The sequence below is a fragment of the Musa acuminata genome, chromosome BXJ1-6, assembly GCF_036884655.1.
Source record: "Musa acuminata AAA Group cultivar baxijiao chromosome BXJ1-6, Cavendish_Baxijiao_AAA, whole genome shotgun sequence".
Classification (NCBI taxonomy): Eukaryota; Viridiplantae; Streptophyta; class Magnoliopsida; order Zingiberales; family Musaceae; genus Musa; species Musa acuminata.
The window spans coordinates 44,270,161-44,293,793 of record NC_088332.1 but is presented as its reverse complement, the minus strand read 5'-3'; the positions used below and the strand labels follow the sequence as shown (position 1 = coordinate 44,293,793).

Sequence of the window (23,633 nt, the reverse complement as noted above, 5' to 3'; positions counted from 1 at the left end):
TTGGTCTGTTAATTAACATTTCTTTTTATCAAAGATTAATCTTCATCTTTGAGCTATAAACTGGCTTTAAGTTTCTAAATTCTAATTTAGTAAAAGTATAATTTATTTCTATGGAATACAAAAATAACTAAATCACACATGGCTTATTTTTAAATATTTTAAAAGATTGTCTTTGTAGGGTTGCACCAAAGTCCACCCTGACATACATATATTTTTTAAATATTTATTTTTCATATTTACCTTTTGAATAAAAGTCTTGCACAAATATTGTTACTTGACTATCCTTGCAGCACATACATTGTAGGTACTTTATATTTTAAATTTTTTAAAATTAACTTAAAAATTGATAAAATTATTCTCGGTGATTGACTTAATATGTTTGAATGGATATCTTCTACCCCATAATTTGATTTTACTTGAGAATCTCTTTTTTTTTTCAATTTGATAAAAATATTCCTTCGTCTTCTGTCAATCATCTTTGGCCATTCCTTATCCCTTGCTCTCATCATGAGTGGTGCCCCTGCATTCTTTTTACCCCTTCGTCTTTTCTTTTCTCTTCTCCTTCTCTAATCACGATATAATAGTCTTCATCGAAGAAGATACGATTATCTCTCCATTGCTTTCATCGATGTCATTCTTGACTATCTTAATTCTATCTTTTGGTGAAAAGCACTAACAACAAAGGTTATGAAAAGATGATTGCCTCCTCTTCGATGAAAGTTATCATACATGGATTATATTATACAAAGATAATAAGAGAGGAAAGAAAATGAAAGATAAAAAGTAGGGCTAATGAAGATAATTAGTGGATGATGGAATGATATTTTTGTTAAGTTGACGAAGAAAAGAATATTCGAAGATAAAATTTAATTATCGGGTGTTATTCGGTGAAAGCTCAATAGTAAAAAAATTTATGGGTAAAATACTAAAAAATTAATAAGGAATATGTGTCATATTAAAGTCAAAAAGAGGTAAAATTTGTACTATGTCCAAATTTATATACAAAAGGAAACCATATATATATATATATATATATATTTTCGCTTTTTATTATTTGATGGTAAAAGCTTGTTTCCCAAGAAATGAACAGCCCACGCTGCGTTTCCAGTCGTACGATCGTCCAACCGAAGCCATTGATGACGTGCCACGGAGCCATGAGACTTCTGCGGTCCCACCGCAAACACACGCAAGGGACGGCCCACCGGGGCTTGCGCTAAATCTAAAGCCACCGGTCCTGTTTCTTACGAGTCCCATACCGTGCGCCGCCGGCAGATTCGAAGAAGAAGAAGAAGCATTTGTCAACCTCATCCAGGGGACGACCTGGAAACCCTAGACTGGTTCCTCAATCTCCGCCATCCCCGTTAAGCGCTCAGCCTCCGACCCGAAGCCCTCGATCTAGGGTTCTTCCGACCCATGCGCTAGGATGATCTTTTCTAAGATCGCGCGTCCTATCTCTCGATCTTCGCGTTGCCGATCCGGACATGTAATTTTCTTACCAATGTCGTTTCGTGTATTTCTGTAACCTTCGTCTCTTGATCTATTTTGTCTTTGTTTAGGGATGGCTGCCGAGCGGTTTTGGCGTGAAGTCTGGATGCTCAAGAGAAGCCCTATTGCAAGATCCGATCTGTCATGGGGATAATGGAGGATTGAGGTCTCTGAGGGGCTATTTGACCTCCGTCGGAGCTCATAGAACCCTCGGAGAAAGAAATCACCTGGCTGATTGGAGATTCTTTTCGGCAAATCCAAGTTTTAGGCGGTTCTTTTCAAGTGAATCACCCAATAAGAAGAGTAAGAGAGATGTAGAATTTCAAAGCGATCTATTATTTTGTTCTGTGGTGGTTCTTATTCGGAGCGCATCATTTCTCGGTGTCCTTATTTTTCTACTTTGGTGTAAATTTTCTAGATTATGAGAACTACTATCCGAAGGATAAGAAAGAAATTCCAAAAGCAAATGAGAACAACGAATCGGATTCAAAAGGTACACTTATATATTATGCATTCTTCAGCAATTTATTTGACAAAAAGGGGGGAAAAAAAAAGCAAGACCTGAACCCAACAATTGTGATGTCTTAGGATTCCTTTTAATTGTGATGTTCCCATTTGAAACTGTTTGATAATGTGAGTACTGAGATTGCTAAGGATTTTATACTTATTTAGTTTGAACAAGCTTGTCTTAGAAGCAGTTTGCCCTTTTTAGAACAATGAGAGCAAAAAACATATTTCTTAACTGATTTCACAGTGATATTGTTATAAGACCAATGTAGTTTGAGTAGCCTATTGCTTTTTAACATGTCTTGCTTAGCATGTCTATAGTAACTGATTAAGCAGACAGATGTTTTTGAGTAGGATATGATGAACTTGTGCTACTACCAAACCCTTTATAAATTTTCCTATGGTGATCATGTAGAAGTCAGAAAGGCCCAGGAACAACCTAGACAATATTTCAAATTTCAACTGTACCGGTCAATACGAACTGATATTTACCATTCTAATCAATTACCGGTATTGAAATATATAGTTCATACTGTATCATCCAATTTTTACTTTTTTATATAATGATGCCATGTGGTTTAGGTTAACATACCACCCAATTTACCAGTATTGTACCGGTTCAGTAGGTTACAAAGACCAATACTGGTCTGAGATTTAAATCCTTGAATCTGGATTACAAATGTACATTCTCAAGTATCAATTATGAAAACCTAAAGAACAAGAGTGTTGTTTTGTACAAAATTTATGAGAAAGAAGGATGGCCCAGCGCACAAAGCACCCATCATTGTGGGCTTTTTGGGAGGGCCAGTATAAGAACTCATACTCATAGTTTCCATATATCCATAATTCACCAGAAACCTACAAAAAAAAGAAAAGCAAATGTCCAGGATCTAAATCCTCAAACATGAATTTTGATCCAAGGATTTTGGTGGGAAGTTCTTCTTTATCGTTCATCCAAAGAATTGGGACAAGGAAATCCGCATTCCTTAGAGCCCATCTAGGAATAGGTTGCTAGAACATTGATACAGTCTCTGGTCACCACTATTTAAAGTCTTTTTTCTTTATTTCAGATTAACATGCAGACAGAATTTGTTCAAATAAATTACAGGACATCTAGGAAGACATGGAGTTAGACAACTTGGAACTATTGGTACATGCATTAGTTTGGAGATATTAACCACAACTCATGCAATTGTTTGCCTAAATGATATGATCTGAACTTTCTGTCTGAGAATCTTGTGTCAATATACAGCTTAGTGTATGTCAGTTTATTTATGCATCAAGGAATCCATTTGTGATGTATAATGTTGTCAGATTTCTTGAATATTTGAATAGTAATTATTTATTCAGGCAATCTATTATCAAGTCACCTGATGACTTAAACAATATACAGATTTGCTTTAGTTTATTTCTGGCTTTTGTGCAGAGGATTCAAATGCGGATGATTCAGGAAGTTTGAAGGAGAATCTCATGAAGGCTTTGCAGGGTTATGTTGCTCCATTACTTTTTATGGGGTTGCTGTTTTCTTCCTCTTCTTTTGGCTCCTCTGACCAGAAAGAGGTTTGTTGCACATATATTAACATATATGTTCATTATCATGACGATTATATGTTGCTTATGTATAAGCCTTAGGGTTTTTTTTGGTATTTGGTCACATATTCCTGGGTGGCATCAAAATGCCTAGTAATGAAGCCCCTTAGTCTTTTCTCCCCTGAGAAGATTAGGTCTTTTAGATTTATGCAATTCCTCAGGAATCATTTTTATTTATTTATTCAGTCTTGATTGATTCTTCTGTCCCAAAGTCAAATCAAGCTTAACTTGAGTATGATTATGATTCCTATCTCTCAGGAATTTGTAGACATGTGCAATGGAAATTACTGTTCCATCTTTCTGTCTATTTGGTTGTGACCACTTACTGTTTTTTAAGAACCTCTCCTCACTAGAGATTTATCATCTAGACTTGCTGATTTTACTTTTCCAATTACTATACATATGATCACATGAAGGAATTTCATTAGTTTGTTCAAATTGGATTTTTTTTCATAGTCATGGCTATATAATTTGCTTCAGGGCATTATTCCCTCAATTTTTACATCTTTTACTGTATTAAAATTCTTTTTGATCTATTGCTGAATCTGTGTCTTTCATGTTTTCTGATGCCACAGTTTGAATCCTGTTGTTTACACAGATCAGTTTCCTAGAGTTTAAGAACAAGCTGCTGGAACCTGGCTTAGTCGATCACATTGTTGTGTCAAACAAATCAGTTGCAAAAATTTATGTCAGGAGCTCTGCACGATTAAGCAACCAAACCAAAGACGATCAAATGCAGGAAACAACAACACCTGCCCCTCCTGCACATTCTGCTAGCCAGTTCAAATATTACTTTAATATTGGAAGTATTGAATCCTTTGAAGAAAAGTTGGAGGAAGCTCAGGAAGCCTTGGGGATAGATCCTCATGAATATGTTCCTGTCAGATATGTATCTGAAGTAAATTGGTTCCAAGAATTACTCAGATATGCACCCACTGCATTTCTTGTGGGGCTTATCTACTTCATGGGGCGGAGAATACAGGGTGGAATTGGTGGTGGTGTTGGCAAGGGGAATCGTGGAATATTTAACATAGGAAAAGCCCAAGTGACTAGGATGGATAAGAACTCTAAAAATAAGGCAAGTGCTTGATTTATGTTATTTTTTAGAAGTTTTTTATCTTTAATTTTCATATGTTTACAGTTTGTCAAGTAAGTTCTTTTCACTGCATACATGCAACCTCTTCTTCAGTCAATTCTTATCGTTGGAAAAAATGCCTGTTATTGCTTGGCCATATAGTAGTTGTTCAAGTTATGCTAACTTGTCATATGCCTATATCTGGTCCAGATATTTTTCAAAGATGTGGCTGGCTGTGATGAAGCCAAGCAAGAAATTATGGAATTTGTGCACTTCTTAAAGAATCCCAAGAAGTATGAGGAACTTGGAGCCAAGATTCCGAAAGGTGCTCTTCTTGTAGGTCCTCCAGGCACAGGGAAAACACTTTTAGCAAAAGCTGCAGCCGGTGAATCTGGTGTGCCCTTTCTGTCCATATCTGGTTCAGATTTCATGGAAATGTTTGTAGGAGTTGGACCTTCCAGGGTGAGAAACTTATTTGCTGAAGCCAGACAATGTGCTCCAAGCATGATTTTCATAGATGAGATAGATGCGATCGGTCGAGCAAGAGGCCGTGGAGGATTCTCAGGTTCCAATGACGAACGTGAAAGTACTCTTAATCAGTTACTCGTGGAGATGGATGGATTTGGGACAACATCTGGTGTTGTTGTGCTAGCTGGCACCAATCGCCCGGACATTTTGGATAAGGCTTTGTTGAGACCGGGAAGGTTTGATCGTCAAATTGCTCTTGATAAGCCTGACATAAAAGGCCGTGAGCAGATATTCCGTATTTATCTTAAGAAGATTAAGCTTGATAAAGACCCATCTTATTACTCTCAAAGACTAGCAGCCCTTACGCCTGGTTTTGCTGGAGCTGACATCGCTAACGTTTGCAATGAGGCTGCTTTAATTGCTGCAAGAAATGAGGGAACACAGGTCACTATGCAGCATTTTGAAGCTGCTATTGACAGAATAATTGGTGGTTTGGAGAAAAAAAATAAGGTAATTACCTGCACTTGTACATTCTTGCTTTACCATATTTTTACCTTTTTCTTGCTCACTTTGGAAGTGCAGTTCTATTTACATTTTTTTCAGGTTATAAATGCTTTTTCTTGTTAATGTTTATATTTTTTTGTTATTTTAGTCTCGAATGCTTGATGATTGTGGTTATGATGTTCTTGCTGTCCTGATGTTCATTTCTGTTTCTCTTGTTTTTCTGCATTTCATCTAATGTTATAATCTTTTAGGGTGAACACTTATGAGTTATATATTTGTGATCTATTAGTGAAGATTTTGTTGTTCATGTTGAAAAACTATTTTTATCATCCATAATCTTTCGCAGAGTATATTTTCTTTCTGTACTCATCACTCATTCTTGATTTTTAGCTGCTAGGTTGTCTGGTGTATGATTCATTGGGTTCTGACAAACTACAAAAATTACTCAGTTTGGTAACACAATTTTAATTTAATTTTTCTTTTGGTGTTGGAAGAACTTCTCTTTGTCAAGCTAGCAAGATGGATCGGATATTATGGTGAGGTTTAAGGAGTTCAAAAGCCTAATAAGCTTAGATTCTCTGATTGCTTATAAATTTATATCATCAATTAGTATGGGATGCATATTTGATCAAACATTTCATTTTGTGTGTTGTTCACTTGATATTCCTGCATAATGTTATTAACATATATATCAGGAATGAGGCTTCACTTATTAAGTTATTGAAAAGTGAGCAATTGGAGAGTTTGAAGACCAATTAATTCTTAGAAAAGTTTTCAGAGAGATTGGCGAGAGTTTTACATTATTGAGAAAACAAGTCATCATCTTGGCACTTGGAATATATTTGGAGCCATTATACTTCAGGTTTTAACATCAAAATCTAATTAGAATTATCAATGTGATATTCCTGCCTTTAATAAGAGATGGTGAGAATCTATGAAATTTTTGTATGTCATAGTAATTAAAGAGTTTCTAAATCATTTGGGGTGACTGAAATTATTAATTTTTATTATTTTTGAGACAACTAGTACATTCATCTACGGACTGCATTTAGATTCAAGCATTATGTTACCCAACAAGTAAGAGGCTCCCAGCAGCTTGAAGTTTGGGGAGGGTCAATGTATTCGCCTTGCATGTTCAAGTAGAGAGGTTGCTTTTATGACCTGAATCCTGGTCAGACCACAAAGGAGGAATTTTACAGTTTTGGACCGCAATTGTAGGTATGGTGTTGATGTACATTTTTTGACCACGTAGTTTGAGTGAACTTACGGTTGGCAACTTCGAGTGAACTTAAAGTTGACAAGCTTTATTGGTCTTCATGTGAATTGTTTGTGTTTATATTTTGTTTAGCAACAACTTTGAATCACCATTACCTTTTCCAACAGACTTATCTGTATTATGACAATAGTCTTTTAGATAAATTTACCCAAATGGAAAAGTGATGATACTTTATGTTCATTTCAAACGTTGGCCCAAAAATATTCTCTTTCAGAATGATTGTTCTGACCTTATATTGGCAAGTAAGCAACCATGTTATTTTGTTTTTAGGTAATCAGCAAGCTGGAACGGCGAACCGTTGCTTATCATGAATCAGGTCATGCTGTTGCTGGATGGTTCTTAGAACATGCAGAACCCTTGCTCAAAGTTACAATAGTTCCACGTGGAACTGCAGCACTGGGCTTTGCTCAATATGTGCCAAGTGAAAACCTCTTATTGACCAAAGAGCAGCTCTTTGACATGACATGCATGACACTGGGTGGGCGTGCATCTGAAGAGGTAAAGTTAACCCTTCTTGCTCTCGTCATTTACATGCACAGTTTCACAAAAGGAACTGATTTGACATTTTTTTAATTGAAGTGGATGGTAGGGTATTTGTTCCTCTGATAAGCAACAATTCAAATTTAGTTGATATATGGCTGATGACTGAATATCAAGAAGGTCATAAGTCAGTGTTTGACTGTCCAGTGAGCTTCTCTATACGGTTTATAGCACTATAATGTCTATAATGATATTATAGAACCTACTTGAATTACTTGGTAATCATTCATAATTTTTGAAGGGACTCCTACTTAAATAACCAATTAAGTTGATTCTGTAACTTGTCAGAACTATCTCTTGGGTCATATTCTGATTATAATTTTTGGATTTATTTTACTGACTAAAGAACATGGCTTAAAACATACAATTTTATGGGATGAAGTTCCTGCACCAAGCAAAGACTTCATAGTTTTAAAAAGAACACATCTATCTTGTTGCTGGTTTGGCCCTGCTGAAAATGATTGTTCCTGGTTCGACCCTGCTGAAAAAGGTTAGGCTGATGATCTCAGGTGCCCTTTTGCACATGTGGATATCCATCTGTTCTTTATATGCATTTACAATACACTGATTTATGATTGGCATAGATGTCACAAAACGTGATCTTAATCACTTTAATAATGCTGTTTGAGCTTTGTATTATCATGAATACTATGTTACTAAAGAACAAAAGAAAATGTTTTAATATGCTCACTACCAGGTTCTGTTGGGGAAGATTTCTACTGGAGCCCAAAATGACCTCGAGAAAGTGACCAAGATGACCTACGCTCAGGTGGCAGTTTACGGTTTCAGCAGCAAAGTTGGGCTCCTTTCGTTCCCCCAGAGAGACGATACACTCGAGATGACCAAGCCTTATAGCAGCAAGACTGGGGCCATCATCGATGAAGAGGTGAGAGAATGGGTATCGAAAGCCTATGAGAAAACTGTTGCATTGATAAAGGAGCACAAGGATCACGTTATCCAGATTGCTGAGCTGCTATTGGAGAAGGAGGTGCTGCATCAAGAAGACTTGGTCCGAGTCCTAGGGGAACGCCCGTTCGTATCTAGCGAACCAACAAACTACGATAAGTTCATTCAAGGTTTTCAAGACGAGGATAACACAAGCAACAATCTTCCAGAGGATGCAGCATTGGAGGATGATGGTTCATCACCGCTCAATGGGGAAGTTGTGCCGACGTAGCTACAGCTGTCTTTGATGTATAATTTTGTTGACTTACACACTTCAGATTTCATTTGTCAATGTAGATGAAGGAACTGTACAAACGAGTATCTGCATGAGAGAAAAAACATTGTTGGTGGTACTTATATCGACCCTCGTCTCTAAGCAGATGCTTTAGATACAAGAGATTCAATAATGAGTTTTGTCGGGCTCATGTGTGCGCAGGATTTTAGGTCACCTTTTAAGACTTCAATGGTTTGGAGCTTTGTGTGGTTTGCTGAATGCTGGAATCTCCTTTGACTGTCTGTGGTTGGCGAGAGATTGGACAATCATGAGGGTGTCTGATCCACTGCCCTCTGTAACCATTGATTGAGCTGCCTCTATTCTTATCCATGCTTTCTTTTAGGACAGGATTTATATACTAATGCAAGACTCTTTCGCTATGCATCTTGTCATGTATAATAGTTGCTGTTTGCTGGTATATCGTTTCTGCTAACACTTGATGACTTTGGTAGCTCAGAACTGAGACATCTTTTAGAAGTCATCGTCACAGAGCAGGGTGGAAGTCTTCACAAAAAAAAGGGTATCTATAGCTCCTTCTATTTGTTGCCACTGAATGGGAAGTTCCAGTAAGTGTTCACAGGTTGCTTCCTTGATTGTTTATGGCCTACACGCCAAAAGTGCTTCGAGGATTATGTTTAGTGTGGATGGTTGATAGATCTGATCTTGGCAACACCTTATAATTGCACAGGCGATTGCAGGCAACGACGACACGCTAGTCGCTTTCAAAGATTTGGTTGCCGGCAAATGTATGCATAGGGATAAACTAGTCATTAGGTATATATGTCAGATACTTAGCTGTCAGGCTATGATATAGAAGACGACAAATTATATTTTGCTATATATATATATATATAGTTAAAATTTATAAAATAAATATGTTGAACTCTTTCTTAACAACTTAGATTTTTAATTGCTGATTTAAAATTGAGAGTTGATTGTATATTCAAAATTTGGACCATTCTTTTTTTAATATTTTATTCGATGTTTATAAGGATTGAAGGTATTAGTTAATTTAGTCGGTAAAGACTTTGATAGTTTATTATAAGGTTTTGGGCTCAAATTTTATTTTTATTTTTTATCCTTTACAACAAAAGAAGAAAAAATTATAAAGATATGTTGAATATGCTACTGTAAACTTGTACTTAAGCATTTTATATGAGTGGTTCAAACTCAATAAGTTAATAGATTAGTTGTCTTATTAAATTGAGTCATGATAGATAATATTAGAGTTGATCTAGCATTAAGACATGATAAGAGGCTTAAGTAGAAAAGGATTACTCGTGGATGAGACTAAAGGACATATCATGATATGGAATCATCATTGAGTTATATCTTACATGCACTGTACTATATATGATTTTGGGTTATATTAAGTCTTGTGAAGGATATCAAAATTTTAAGTGAAGGATATTGTAATGCTTCATTTAATCTCACATCCAAAGCATATAAGAATTTAGATTCAATTACAAAGATACGATTGTTGTATATTATTAATTTATGTTTAATAATATATTATTCAATTATAAAGATAGATTAGGACTTATACCTTTCCTTAACATTTGATTTAAAAAATACAAAAATTAGACTTATACCTTTCTTTTTCGAACCAAACCTTATAGTCCATCACATTTTTTGTTATAGAATTAGCACTTTAGTGTAATTCATGTTATTACTGCCTTCCCCCTCCACAAGCAGCATGGATGCTTGTTTAGCTTCCTAAAAGGTTGGCACGATATACAGTATAATGGATGCCAGTGCATCCATTTGCTATTGTGATTTGAAACACAGAAGGCATAAGAACTTCCTGGAGACCATAAGACCTAAGCATGATTTGAAACACCCACTTTGCTTTGCTTTTGTGGCGTTTGGTTGAAACCATATGTCTCGAGTACTTCCTGAGACCTCATGATTGGAGTCATCAAGACTGCATTATATGGATGGTCCCAAATGATGCAGCACCTGCTGCTGGACTCCAGCTTGCATCACCCACCGAAGGACTTGTTTCTAGGGTTTCTTCACTGTACCCCACTGCCACAACCCCAATCCCACGGAGGCCACGGATGTTGTCAGAGATACGTGTGTCTGTGTGTCGATGATGAGGCAGTCAGTCAATGATGAGAGGCAGCAGCAAAACCCTTTGTGGAGTTCATCAACCATCAACTCATATAAGATTTTATTTTTGTTAAAGAAAATAAATCTATATTAACTTAACCAACATTGGCAACATCACATCAAGGAATTCACATACGTTAATGTATTTTTCTCGAGTTAATCTGTTTTACTTAACGTTATAAATCTTTTCTTCAGTGAATTAAATTTCATGAACACATTGATTTATGATAAATGTAATGGAACCATGGAGAAGCTTCCAAGAAACCCACGGTTGTCTAAATATCTCGTCCATTTTGCTCCATCTCCACCGTCTAACCTAATCTGAACGGTTCATGTTCTTCCTGCTCATGGAAAGGGCAATTCGCGTAAATCATTCTGAGTCAACGGTCAACTTGTATGTTTATTTCGCTTAGTAAGTAATTAGCAAGACGATTACTGTTGTTTAGGCTGCTAATTACGGGGTAGAGGGAGGCACGTGTCGCCCATTTAAGCCGCCCACTCCGCAACCGTTCTCCGCCGCCTCCGACCTCCATTTCTCTGTTTCATTTAGAGGAAGGAGAGAAGAATTCCAGCTTCCTCGACCTCCTCTCTTGCTTCCATTGACAGCGATCCGTTCTGCATTGTAAGCTTCAGACCCAATTCTCATAGAGACTGCTGCAGACACATGGTTGCATTTGGATCATGATTTGCTCTTCTTCTAATGTATACGATTTGCTAGTTGATCATTTGAATCGTCTGTAATAGATGAAGATGGAATACGAAGAGCGATACCGACAGATTCAGAGTCCTAAATATGATTGCCTTCTCTTCGGTAAGTCTTCTTGATCTTTGTGTCCTCCCAAGATCTTGTTTTCTAGCTTACAGATCACCAAGGCGATTAAAGATGAGGCCTTTCGAGCTTTTCTGAGCACATAAATTCCCCATTGTTTTCGTGCGCGCGTCCAGATCTTGACGACACGCTCTACCCGTTGAGTTCCGGCATCGCCGCCGAGTGCCGCAGAAACATTGGAGGTATAACAACGCGCCGTCGCCTTTAGTTCTTGGTTTCTCTCTGTCGTCGTCTTTGTAGTCCATGGAGTTTGCGGTACCTTTCTTTGTCTTCAGATTATTTGGTTGAGAAGCTTGGGATCGAGGAGAGCAAGATATCGGACTTGTGTAATCTACTGTACAAGAATTACGGGACGACGATGGCTGGTCTGAGGGTAATCCGAGAACGCAAGCTGCTCTTCTTTTTTGCTTACGTTACATGGCAGACTTTGTTCTTGTGCTTATGCCGACGTTTTCCTTGTGTTGCTCAGGCCATCGGCTACAGCTTCGACTATGACGATTACCACAGGTTCTCACTTCAAACTTGCTATGCTCCTTCTGTTAATGCTAGTAGAGCAACCATTGAACTTTCCCTCCTATGGTTTGACAGATTCGTTCATGGAAGATTGCCATACGAGAATCTAAAGGCCGATCCTGTGCTCGGGCCACTCCTCCTGAGCCTTCCGCTTCGCAAAGTCGTGGAGTTCTTCCGTCGATGCTGAGAGTTCTCACACAGCCAAGCTTTCTCTGCATCCATCCATCTAATTCATGGATCTTTCGCCTGCAAAATAGGTATTCACGAATGCCGACAAAGCGCACGCTGCCAAAGTGCTGAAGAAGCTGGGATTGGAAGACTGTTTCGAAGGAATCATATGCTTCGAGACTCTGAACCCACCGACCTCTTCCCGTGGAACGGAAACCTCAAGCGAAGTCTTCGACATCGTCGACCACTTCGCTCGTCCTGATGCCGGAGTTGCACTGCCGAGGACACCGGTGCTGTGCAAGCCATCGCCGGACGCCATGGAGCGCGCCCTCAGCATCGCCAACATCGACCCCCACAGAACAGTAAGACGCAGCTCGCATCTCGTCGGGGAAGATGACTTGCATTGGAACGCTTGCGAACTGTGGTTTGCGATGTGTTGCAGGTTTTCTTCGATGACAGCGTGCGGAACATTCAGGCGGGGAAACGCATCGGTCTGCACACTGTGCTGGTAAATCCAAATCTCTTCCATTGGAAACCTATCGGAGCTTATAGATTGAAAGCCACTGGACTTTGCGTTCGTGGATGATCCAGGTGGGCACTCGGCATAGAGTCAAAGGGGCTGATCACGCTCTGGAGAGCATCCACAACATGAGGGAAGCATTTGCCTGAGCTGTGGGAGGAGGCTGAGAAATCAGACAGCATTCGGTACTCGGCCAAGGTTGCAATGGAGACATCGGTGACAGCTTAGTTCATCATCATCATCATGATCATCTTCCTCTGGAGTTCATGTGTATCTCGCACAATTTGTAGCTCAGCTGTGTAGAACGAGTACCCAGAAATAAAAACTTCTACCTCCTTTCTGTCTAGCTATCAACTGGATCCGAGGCTCGACCGGATGAATCCAGGACAAGGATCACTCCAACATGAGGAAATAATAGTGAAAACTGCAAGAATTTCGACTCCACAGGAACTATTATCTCTCTCCATGAAATGATTACAATGTTGCTCGATCCAAGTCAAATTTGCTTTCCATTATTGATCTGTTGATTAGTAAGGAGCCACCAGTGACTTCAACCTTTGGCTTTCGGACCTTCAATAACGTCCCCCTTCTCCATGAAATAATCATTAAAGTAATGCCAAGCAATTCTTGGTCACTCAAGCAGCCTTGGCATGCTTGAATGACCAAGAAATGATGTCCATCAAACTAACTTCCAAATCAGCTAAATCTGTGTGCTTTGACAGGAATGATGTCCTCGACCATGTGACCTGAAAAAGAGAGGACTCTGTTGGAATATCCTGCAAGGTTCTTCTCTTACCTATCTTCTCTTTGAGAGAAGCTAGGATGATTTACCATGTCATGCTAGCTTCCATATGCAGTGCAATTCAACTTTATTCTTAGATCTATCTCGATACTCCCATCCATTTTGTCTGTAACATCAAACCTTAATGCCAACCAAGAATGAGTCAGAAAATTGTCATGGAACTGATGGAACCGTTAAATCAAATGATGCATAGCCTTCCTCAAGTCCAGCACTGAGCTGGCTTCGGTGTTTATAATGTTCTCACTGTCTTGTAGTATTTGCCCATCATATTGGCTGTCATGACAAATGATTGGTGTCTTGTAGAGTTCCACGCTCTTACACGTAACCTCCAATTCAAACATGTTTGAGGTGTGATTAGATTACTGTTCACCATAATCAATGAGCTTATATAGGACATATTTATCTCTAATAAATAATAACCCCTCTCATCTCTAGTTTATATAATTTTTATTAAAGTAACATGATATTTTTTTTATAAAAGGTATGAGGATCTTAAGATAGATTATCAAAATTTTTACAAACTAAATTGGTTGACACCGATTATCGTGTAACATTTTATTTTTAATGAATAAAAATGATTAGACGCATTTATATCCTGACATATTTTACATTATGGCTGTCAAGAAAATTATGTGCAAGTCATGATGAGGCAATGACAAAAAGCATTGAGAATTCAATTAAGAATTGGATTGAAAATAGAACTCTGAAAATTATCTGCAATTCAAAGGAGATACGAACTTGGACATGATACCTCCAGGTCAAAGAAGCTTTGAAGCAGGTGGTGGCAGCCTTTTCTCGTTCCAAGGGATGGCCATTTCATTTGCACTGTCAACCTGTCATTTCATCTGAAAACACGAATGATATGAACGACAAGAAACATATCTTCTTTCTGCAAATAAAAAACATGTGAGCGTACCTTTAGACCCCCAAAAGAACTCATCTCAAAAATCTTTTGGATCTGCACCATATAAAAAGTTAATGGGTGAGTTACCACAGCAGACAAATTTGTGTCCACGGATTAAAATCCGAAGAACAGGCAAACATTAAGTAAAACTTAGGCTTGCAGAAAGATTTGAAGCTTACCTTATAATGGAAGACAAATAAGAGAAGAAGACTAGGCATTAGCATGGTGCTTACATTAAGAACTCACAACAAAAGCAATGTGGGAACTCTCATGATACATACACTAAGGTAATTAGAAAGATCTTCTGTAGGACCGTGCTGACATCGTCTCAGCCAGAGTATTACATTACAGCACAAGTGTGAGAGGATTAATAGCTTATCCAAAGATGCCTTGCAAGTTAGTACAAGCTACCAAATGGATCGAGAACAAGGAACGTCTCGACTCCCCATCTTCTTGCAAAAATTGCTATTATTAGCCTTCATCCCCAGCCACTTAACCGCTAAATATCCTGCATCAAACATGGTTTTATCATCGTTCTGTGTTCCTGTAGGATCTGTGATCTAATAAGCTATTCTAGTGTCCATTGGCTCATTTATTAGGCAAGAATGAGCATATGATGATTCATGAACCATATAAGCATAAGCAGCTGACAGGTGAAACCTAGAACATTTGTGAATTCTTGCTTTTCTAACCACAATTTAAGCATTGTATTAGCTGACTTTACTCCGTAAATGAGAAATGATGGTAAGGACTTAAAAGAAATTTTGTACTCAACCTGTGGTTTCTCATCTTTTGCGCTTCTGGCTCCTCCATTGCTTTAGGATGGCTACTATGACCTCCTTCATAGTTGCTTTGCGTCGTTCCTTAAAATTCCAGAGTTCCGGTATGACATATCTTCCACTGGGATTATAATCATTTAACTCAACCAGAGCTGTTTTAACAGCATTGCATACATCATCGCCCAACTCAATCCATAGTTTTTTCAGATTTGTATCATCCTCATCTATGACTTCCTGCAACATCCAAAAAGAAGAATTAACAATCAATTATTTACCAGAAGCAAATGATTGTTAGACCAAAAACAAGCCAGTATTCAAGCCATGTGATATCAAGGTTTTATGACCAAAGCAATCTAAGAAGACATGGGCAAGCAAAATATGACAAAGGAAATTTAACTAAAAAGATCATTTTTATGAACTTTGATCATGCCCTAACAAAGTTGTTTGCAACTAAAATAAATTGTTCAATTCCATTAAATAAATTCTAATAACTGTATATACAAAATATGACTCAAAAAATATATGCAAATGTAAAATTTAAACATGGCAAGAAAAAGAGAAACAGTGATTAGCAAAGTTACTTGTTCCTTTCCGTCACTCGTAACAATCTTAAATGGATGCCATGCTGGTTTCTTCAGTTCCTCTTGCCAGCTAGAACATAACTCAGCAGCTTTGATGTCAGCCTCTTCAGCTTTATATTTTTTCCTGCATGCATTTTGAAAGGCCTTCTCGTCTAATTCACCCATTCTTTTTATTCCAATTAAAGTACGACCACTCAATAAGTCTTCCAAACCCTAAATATCAACTCAAATTCTGAGAGCAATCAAAGTCAAGCAAATGAGAGTATCTATATTTCACATATTAACAAAAGAACATGAACAAATGGAGCAGAATACATTTTATTTTAAATAGGGAAACACACCTTGATCAATTCTTTACGAGCTTCTTGTAATTCATCATTGCTCTGGCGTTCCTTGCTTATGAGAGCACTATTCAAGAATTCTAGTTGTTCCCTTTCTCTTTCCAATTTTTGTTCCATCTCCTGGATATCTGCATCATTTTGCCCTTCCAAATGCTTCATAACTCTTAAGTTCCAGTTCAATGTTTCTATTTCTAGCTCCAGTTGTTGTTTTTGGTCCAGCTCCTTCTCTAACTGAAGTATTCTAGCAAGAGCAGCTTCTTTTTCCTTCTGAATGATTCACATTGCAGGACACCATCAGAATATAAGATTGTAGAATATTAAGAATAAAATCATATACGCACACATAACGAATGACCTTTTGGTCTTCAACCAGTTTCAAGACTTCTTCTTCAGCTTCCTTTTGCACAATGGTTGCCAATTCAACCTGCCATTAGGATAGTATAAAGTAGTCAGTCCATCCACCAAGACTTTTAAAGTAAAACACAACTAAACCAAGGAGCAAGGCAGCTTGTATAGAACACACTTCCATCTATAGAGTGAAAAACAATAATTTGCCGAAGAAGAGTTCACTATCAAAAAAGGAAAAGAAGGGGTTTTTGATTAGATGGTCGAGGGATATGTAAGAAATGTGAACTCCTTAAAACATTAATGATTACTAATATATATTTTGTATCCTAGAGATTCAGTATATAGCTATTTGTGGATCAGCATTCCTGGATTTTTTCTCAATAAAGTTAACTTGTTCTATAAGTTGTGTTAGAAGTAAGAATCTTATATCATAGGAATCTGATGAAATGAAGCAATAATCCATCATCTTGAGGCTAATCCAAGGTCCGTTCTTTTACATCGATATGCTTATCCAAATATGAGAGTTTCTGAAAATAATCTTAAAGGAGCATCCAACTATGCCAGAGAAAAAACTTACTCTAACACAAATTCTGCAGGTTGGGAGACTAAATTGCACAAGATCTGTTCCTCACTGACATTTTAGAGTAGTCATTTAGCATGTTGAAGTGATTTTCAAGATTTCTGTACCATCTAAGAAACATATGACAACACGGCTATATTTATTTTCACAATGCCACTAAAACTTATCCCCTAAGGAATTATCAAATGAAAATTAATTGCCTGAAACATATAGAAATTACCTTTTGCTTCTCATCATCCAGTTTCTTTTTATCGCCCTCATTTTGTGCTTCCAGCTTATCCAGTTCTTTACACCGCAAATCAATTTCTTTCCTCTTTAAATCCAACTCCATCCTCAACTTTTCATTCTCGTCAAAGATTTTGCGAGTAGTCTCCCTTGCATTGCGCTGCAAATTTCGCATTTCTGATAAAAGAGGAACCAAGAAGGAATCTCAGATTAAAGGAAGACAAATGTGCAATCACAGGGTGGACTCTGTTACTGCTTAAAAGAATGTGGAAGAGAATTTAAGTACAAGCTTAACGCATGCACAAAATAGACCATACTTGTGAGTAGAAATGTTTTACATCTTGCCTCAAGAACAAGTTGGTGACAAGTCTAGACAAACCAACATTAACAAATCATAAAGGTAAAGAACATTCCCATATCTTTTTCTTTGCAAAGCATCTCTAATGGGTACAGAGGAGAACAATTACTTCACCAAATCATCAGTAGCATTTGCTTAGTAAAGTATGCATATGATCTTATTAAGACGCATTTATTTTCCAAAAAAATTATCACAAGCTAGTGAGGTTAAGCTAGGTCTATCATACTTTGTGTAAATGAAAAAAAAGGAGAACCACACCAAGCATCCATTTTATCAATGAGAAGATTTCATTCATCAAATCCATTTACAGTAGTAGTAGTAGTTATATGGACATACCATCGTTGTAAGCTTGATGAAGCTGGTCTTTCTCCCCCATCACTCGACTGAGGGAGTGGCTGGTCGTGTTGTACCTCACCTCCAAGTCATGCAAGTACTGATTCTTGATGTCGATCTGGTTCGCAAGAATGGCGACAATCTTACCGGTCTCCTTGGACTCTTCTTTGATGACCTGCAGGATGGTCTTCAGGTCCCCGTGCTTCTTCAAGTACCGACCCAGAGCGCCCCCGGCATTGTAATCCTCGGCGCTCGCAATCCACCCAAACAGAACGCCAGAGACGTCGCCCTGCCGTTCGGCCCATTCCTTCTTTCCGCGATGGCTGGCTCTGAAATGGTTCTCGAAGTCCATGGCGTTCTTAAACCCGCCCCAGTTCTTGAGGAACTTGACGATGACGGTCGCGCACGTGGACTTGCCGTTGAGGTCGTCTTCCTCATGCAAGTGGACGGTGTCGACGGGGTTGAAGTCGGAGAGCTTCTCCTTGAGGTCGTCACCGTCGGCGGCACCGGGGGGCGCATTGACGAGGACGGCCATCCAGGGCCAGACGAAGAGCTCGTCCTCGCGGGGAGGTTTGGAGGCGGAATAGGAGGAAGAAGAGGGAGGAGGAGATTGAATGGGGGAGGGGTCGCCAGCTGCAGCGGCGGCGAAGGCGGCTTTGAGGGCGGGAGGGAGGGAGAGGGAGGGGGCGAGGTCAAGCTGGAGGAAGCGGGCGAAGGCGCGGTGGTGGGCCTTCTGGGAGCCCTTGCGGGAGCTGGAGGCGCCGATTCCGGTGGCGTGCTGGAGGAGGTCCTTGAATTGGTAGTCCTGTTTCTTCTTGCCGGTGCAGAATGGGCATCGAAAGGTGCCGTCGGGGTTGCGGATCCGATGGTTACCGGTCTTCAGCGCCTGGTAGCACTCCTCCTCGTAGTCCTCGACCTCAGAATCACTCACATCCGTGTCCTCCTCGTCCGATAATAACCCGGCCTCCATCGCACTAGTAGCAATTGCAGTGGAAGATAAGAGATCTGAGGATCGAGAGAGAGAGAGAGAGAGTGAAGAACAAATGGGGAAAAGAGGGAGGAATCCGGCGGAAAGGGTTTAGGGGCTAGGAAGCGACAGATTGAGGAGCGAGCGTATCGAAGGCGAGCGTTTCGACGGAGGCAGGTGCGGAAGACGAGGACGTTTTTGTTATTTCATTTCTTTTATGTAAAGAATGATCGGAGGAGAGATCCTTCTATCATCATATCTTTACCGTCCATTATCCATCTCTCACATCTCGCTCCTCCATTGTTTCCAGTTAGGACTGCTTGTGAACTTCTACTGTAGGGGGCGAAGGTGAGCGTAAGCCGGTTCTGACCCTCCGTTTTCGCGGACGCCGTGCGGGTATTTACTCCGCTCGGATCCCACCGTGGGGCACAATCAAAGTGCTTCACCGGTTGCAAGCACCGAACATGATTGTGGGGTCCATGTCAACGTATGATGACTCAGTGCGAGTGGTGGAATTTGATAGTTTAGTTTGCAAGTTCCACCGTAGCGGATCCACCTCAGCCTTCGAGTAAGAGCTCGTGCGCACGTGCTAATTAGCCGTTCCCAACGGAAAAAGGACCGTCGGTATCGTGCCAATCGAAACCAACCATTTGGCTGATGCGATGAAATAGAGGGCCGAGATGCGAGATCCACCCTTACGAACCGCAGATGATCAAGACTCGAGCTCTATACAGAGAGGCTGAATCACCCATGAAAGACCTTCAGGGTGATTATTTCCAGATTAATAGCTGTAACGCATCAATCACGATGCATGTGGCAAGCGCAGATGCTGTGCCTCCCCATCGATCGCGATGCATATCTACGGCTGTGATTTGTCTTCACGTTGAACAAGCGAATGGCGGTTGCTTCTCGTCCAGCAACTAGCATTCGCGTGCCGCCACCTGCAGATTTCACTTGTAAAAGCCAGTCAAAGGGAAAGGTTGGTTGACTTAACTTATATAAAAGCTAAGTCTTTTAATGGAATATAATCTTTTTCTTCCTATCCATATATATACCCTCACCATAATTAAGATTGTTGTTATCTTCCTCTTTAACATCAACATCCCTCGTGCATAATCATTAACATTAAATCTCAATTAGAAGTTTTCTTGAAATGTCAGAAGGCGATCCAAAATTTGGTATCCTTCAGTAATGCCAATTTAAGATGATGAAGTCTTTAATAGTCTGCCATCCAAGGAAGCTAAATATCTAATTAGTTGCAAATAAATATCATCTACGCCGACAAGAACGTGCCAGAATCCGAATTATGACTATTTCATATTCGTAGTGCTTGCTTAGCTCCAGTTCTAAGCAAGAAACCACAAGTTTTCATCACGGATTCACAGGTCAATTCATGGATCTTCGATCGAGCGACGCAGAAGTCCTCGAGCAGATGACTTAACAGTAGCAGAATTGATGATGTCCACAAATTCTGGCTGGAAATTAACAAGAAAAAGAGGAAAGATGAGAGACTTCAAGCCATCACAACAAAGATTTCAAGAGTCAAATGGTACCTGAAAACCACAAGGGTCAACTGCTCACTGTAGAAATCATATGTGCGTTTAGCAAAAGCAAAGCAACAACACCGACATACACGTTTCTATTGAAGTTGTATTTCCATGTCGTCGTTGTCAATCAACACAATAGTTAATCCACCCGAATTATAGGTCAAATTTAGTATAAGTTGAGCCATGATAGAACGATCTAAAGATTCTAAACTATGAACTGCATTCACATTTCTCAAACCAGAAAGGCAAACTAATTTGACAATGATGGCCGATAATTTTAGCATATTGATAGTCATGCAAATGCCAATCAGTTCTAGAGAACAGTGCAGGAGTTGCCTATGGATGGTGCTTGGCAGTATCTACTTATATAGTTCTTATACTGATCTTTTGTTATAAGAATTTTGGTTATACGAAAAAAGAGTTGCTTGTTGCACACTGCATATGATGCCTTTCTGTTCATTGAAGACAAAAATCCAGGTGATTGTTAACGAGGAAAAAAGGACACATACCTTCAAAGAAGCACCTCCAGCGAGAAATCCATCAACATCAGGCTGTGCTGCAAGCTCTTTGCACTTAGCTCCATTTACAGAACCTGCAGGAATTTTATCGCTAGTGTTATGAAACATTTTGTAACATAAAGTAATACTTTATATGGCTTTGATCAAACAAGGCAAACGCAAAGAAATGGAACATGCAAAAAGCAACTTCAAGTTCAGCGTCAGATGCAACTCAAAACTGACAAAAGTACATTTGTCACAATCATTTTGAAATGAGTGAAAAAAGGAAGAAAAAAAAAAAGTTAACAACAAAGACTTACCTCCATAAATGATCCTAGTTGATTCTGCAACTTCAACACACATTTAACTGAAGCCGCTTGCATAGTTCAGAGTTGACCTGAGAATCAATGGAGCAAATACACAAAGGAGATACAAAGAAAAATAAATTTTGGAAAGTAACAAGTCACAGAAAAAATTCATTATCACTGCATGTTCACAGGCAGATAACATAGATTGGCATGTTCATGCACAAACATCCACAGAACACAAACAGGTGACATATAATCATGTCTATAGAACTTACCTCCCAGCTGGTGTAGCAACCTTCGCAGTTCCAATTGCCCAAACCGGCTCATAAGCCAGAACTACATTGGTCCAGTCTGAAATGCGCTCTGTAAGAGTAAAATTCGGTTATATATGTCAACAAATAGTAAAGCACTTGATACAGATGCTCCATCCATGGTGGACATATCCTCAAAACTAAACCCACAAGACTAAATGATAAATCATGAAGAGTAACTGCAATAGTTTTTGTTTGTGCAGCTGACATCCATGGTGGCTCCTGACTCACACTGAAGTGTCTCACCAACACAACCAATCACCTTTATCCCTTTAGAGAGTGCATATGCAACCTTATCTCCAACAAACTAACCCAGAAAATAATAAATGCAAATAAGAAGGGAGGAAAATCTAAAAAAGTTCTGATTATAACTTCAGTTGATTTGCATTTGAAGTAATGAGAATATTTTTGTTAAAAAAAGACTAGAAACAAATCTGCAAGATTACTCTACCAAAGAACTTAACAGCAGAAGATATTCAATGAACAAATTCCTTTCTGGCAGGAGTAACTACAACTGCTAATGTAATGGAACATCTTTGTTGAGACATAATGCAAAACCAGCATATAAGTCTCTTAATTTTCATAAAGAATTGTATTAGAGTACTTAATGGATTTAAATATATATTTTTAGTCCACAGGTATATTACCTCATTTGATTCACCCAACAAAAGCCTTAGCTCAGAGTGTCCAGGATGACCCAAGGAATGTCGAGATTTACAAGCATCTCAGCACTGCATAAGGAATTTTTTTATCAAATTATAAGAGTTCAAGTTTTTTTTTACAACATTAATTATTATAACCTAGTAGACAAGCAGGTAGGCAATGAAATGGACATTCAAACAAAACATTTTCACTGATATCAATAACTAAAGCTGAAGACATAAAAATACTACAAATGAATTAACAGAAACAGGAAGGAGACCTAGAGTCGGCACCTAAGCTCACTGGACCTTACAGTTCATACCCTGACCAACCTTTCCTCGACTCCGTCTCCTGAGACCTAATATACTGCAAGTTGCATCCTGTATACTTGCGGAAGTTCTCTTCCACATGATTTACAATTTACACTGCCTTGTAATGTGATTTACAATTTAAATATTTAAGAATTTATTACAAGTTGATAATGCATAAAATAAAGAGTTCAAGTCTGAGTCAATTTACTTGTCAAAATATTTATTTGTTGTGCCAAAAGAAATTAACTTTTCATAAACAATAAACCAACAACTATCGGAATAAACAATGTTAAAATACAAAATATATTGTGTGGATCCACATCAAACCTAGAACAAAGCGACAGTTAACATCAATTTTTGTCAAACAGACCAACCAGATATGTCAATTTATCCAATAACAAATCATAAACATAAACAATAGTTATTCTTCTCTTCAAAAAGAGAGCAATGAACAATATGAACTCGTCAAGCAAGATAACTCATACATAATCTCACCTAAGCACCTCCTTTATTTACCCAACAATTTTGTGCTGCAACATGAAAATCAGGGCGCAACAAACTTTTGACAATACGAAGAAAGACATACGGGGGGCTGACCACGACATCTATAGAGATAATAATATGCAAGCATATATGGGTTTATAAAGGTTGTATATCAACAGCAAGCTCAGTTAAAAGAACACGCACAATATCTATTGCAGGCCTGCACAATATATTTCACTCATTAAATTCCAAGGAATCTTTTCCAAGATGAAAGTAACAGTAATGTGAAAAGCAACCCACTTGAAGGACTAATACCAACGATTACACAGAACTGAAGGTTCGAATACAGAAGATGTAGTCTCAGAATTGCAAGATGCTATACATCATTCGTTTCGATTACTAACTCACAGAAAACATCAGGGCGAAGTTGCTAAGCATTGGGTTCAAAAACACGAACAAATACGGAACTATTTCAGCTCGACAATCCAATCTCATTGGAAATTTAAAATC

General features: G+C 38.7%; 2 protein-coding genes and 2 pseudogenes across 2 annotated transcripts; 2 read left to right on the top strand and 2 right to left on the bottom strand.

Annotated features, from left to right (window-relative positions):
* The first annotated feature begins 1,260 nt into the window (after window positions 1-1,260).
* LOC135677234 (ATP-dependent zinc metalloprotease FTSH 8, mitochondrial-like) lies at window positions 1,261-8,813 on the top strand. The gene is made up of 8 exons (XM_065189319.1): window positions 1,261-1,483; window positions 1,557-1,788; window positions 1,904-1,978; window positions 3,419-3,552; window positions 4,181-4,660; window positions 4,868-5,635; window positions 7,176-7,403; window positions 8,143-8,813. Exons 1-8 carry the CDS (start codon window positions 1,424-1,426, stop codon window positions 8,620-8,622), a joined length of 2,457 nt encoding a protein of 818 aa, XP_065045391.1. The 5' UTR covers window positions 1,261-1,423; the 3' UTR covers window positions 8,623-8,813.
* A 2,683-nt stretch (window positions 8,814-11,496) lies between these two features.
* On the top strand, window positions 11,497-13,049 carry LOC135583002 (uncharacterized protein C24B11.05-like; annotated as a pseudogene).
* Window positions 13,050-14,769: 1,720 nt separating this feature from the next.
* On the bottom strand, window positions 14,770-19,216 carry LOC135677233 (factor of DNA methylation 1-like). The gene is made up of 7 exons (XM_065189317.1): window positions 18,061-19,216; window positions 17,362-17,543; window positions 16,569-16,637; window positions 16,214-16,480; window positions 15,873-16,085; window positions 15,288-15,525; window positions 14,770-15,020 (listed from the first exon to the last, which is right to left on the bottom strand). The coding sequence occupies exons 1-6, from the start codon at window positions 19,025-19,027 to the stop codon at window positions 15,298-15,300; spliced, it is 1,926 nt and encodes a 641-aa protein (XP_065045389.1). The 5' UTR covers window positions 19,028-19,216; the 3' UTR covers window positions 14,770-15,020; window positions 15,288-15,297.
* A 1,038-nt stretch (window positions 19,217-20,254) lies between these two features.
* On the bottom strand, window positions 20,255-21,817 carry LOC135677573 (triosephosphate isomerase, cytosolic-like; annotated as a pseudogene).
* Window positions 21,818-23,633: the final 1,816 nt, after the last annotated feature.

Coding starts and splice junctions, on each gene's coding strand:
- LOC135677233 (XM_065189317.1), bottom strand. CDS start 19,027: ATGGAGGCCGGGTTATTATCGGACGAGGAGGACACGGATGTGAGTGAT. Junction 16,481..16,568: donor AACTGGTTGAAGACCAAAAG/GTCATTCGTTAT, acceptor TGAATCATTCAG/AAGGAAAAAGAAGCTGCTCT. Junction 15,526..15,872: donor CGAGTGACGGAAAGGAACAA/GTAACTTTGCTA, acceptor TGGATGTTGCAG/GAAGTCATAGATGAGGATGA.
- LOC135677234 (XM_065189319.1), top strand. CDS start 1,424: ATGATCTTTTCTAAGATCGCGCGTCCTATCTCTCGATCTTCGCGTTGC. Junction 1,979..3,418: donor CAACGAATCGGATTCAAAAG/GTACACTTATAT, acceptor GCTTTTGTGCAG/AGGATTCAAATGCGGATGAT. Junction 3,553..4,180: donor GCTCCTCTGACCAGAAAGAG/GTTTGTTGCACA, acceptor TTGTTTACACAG/ATCAGTTTCCTAGAGTTTAA.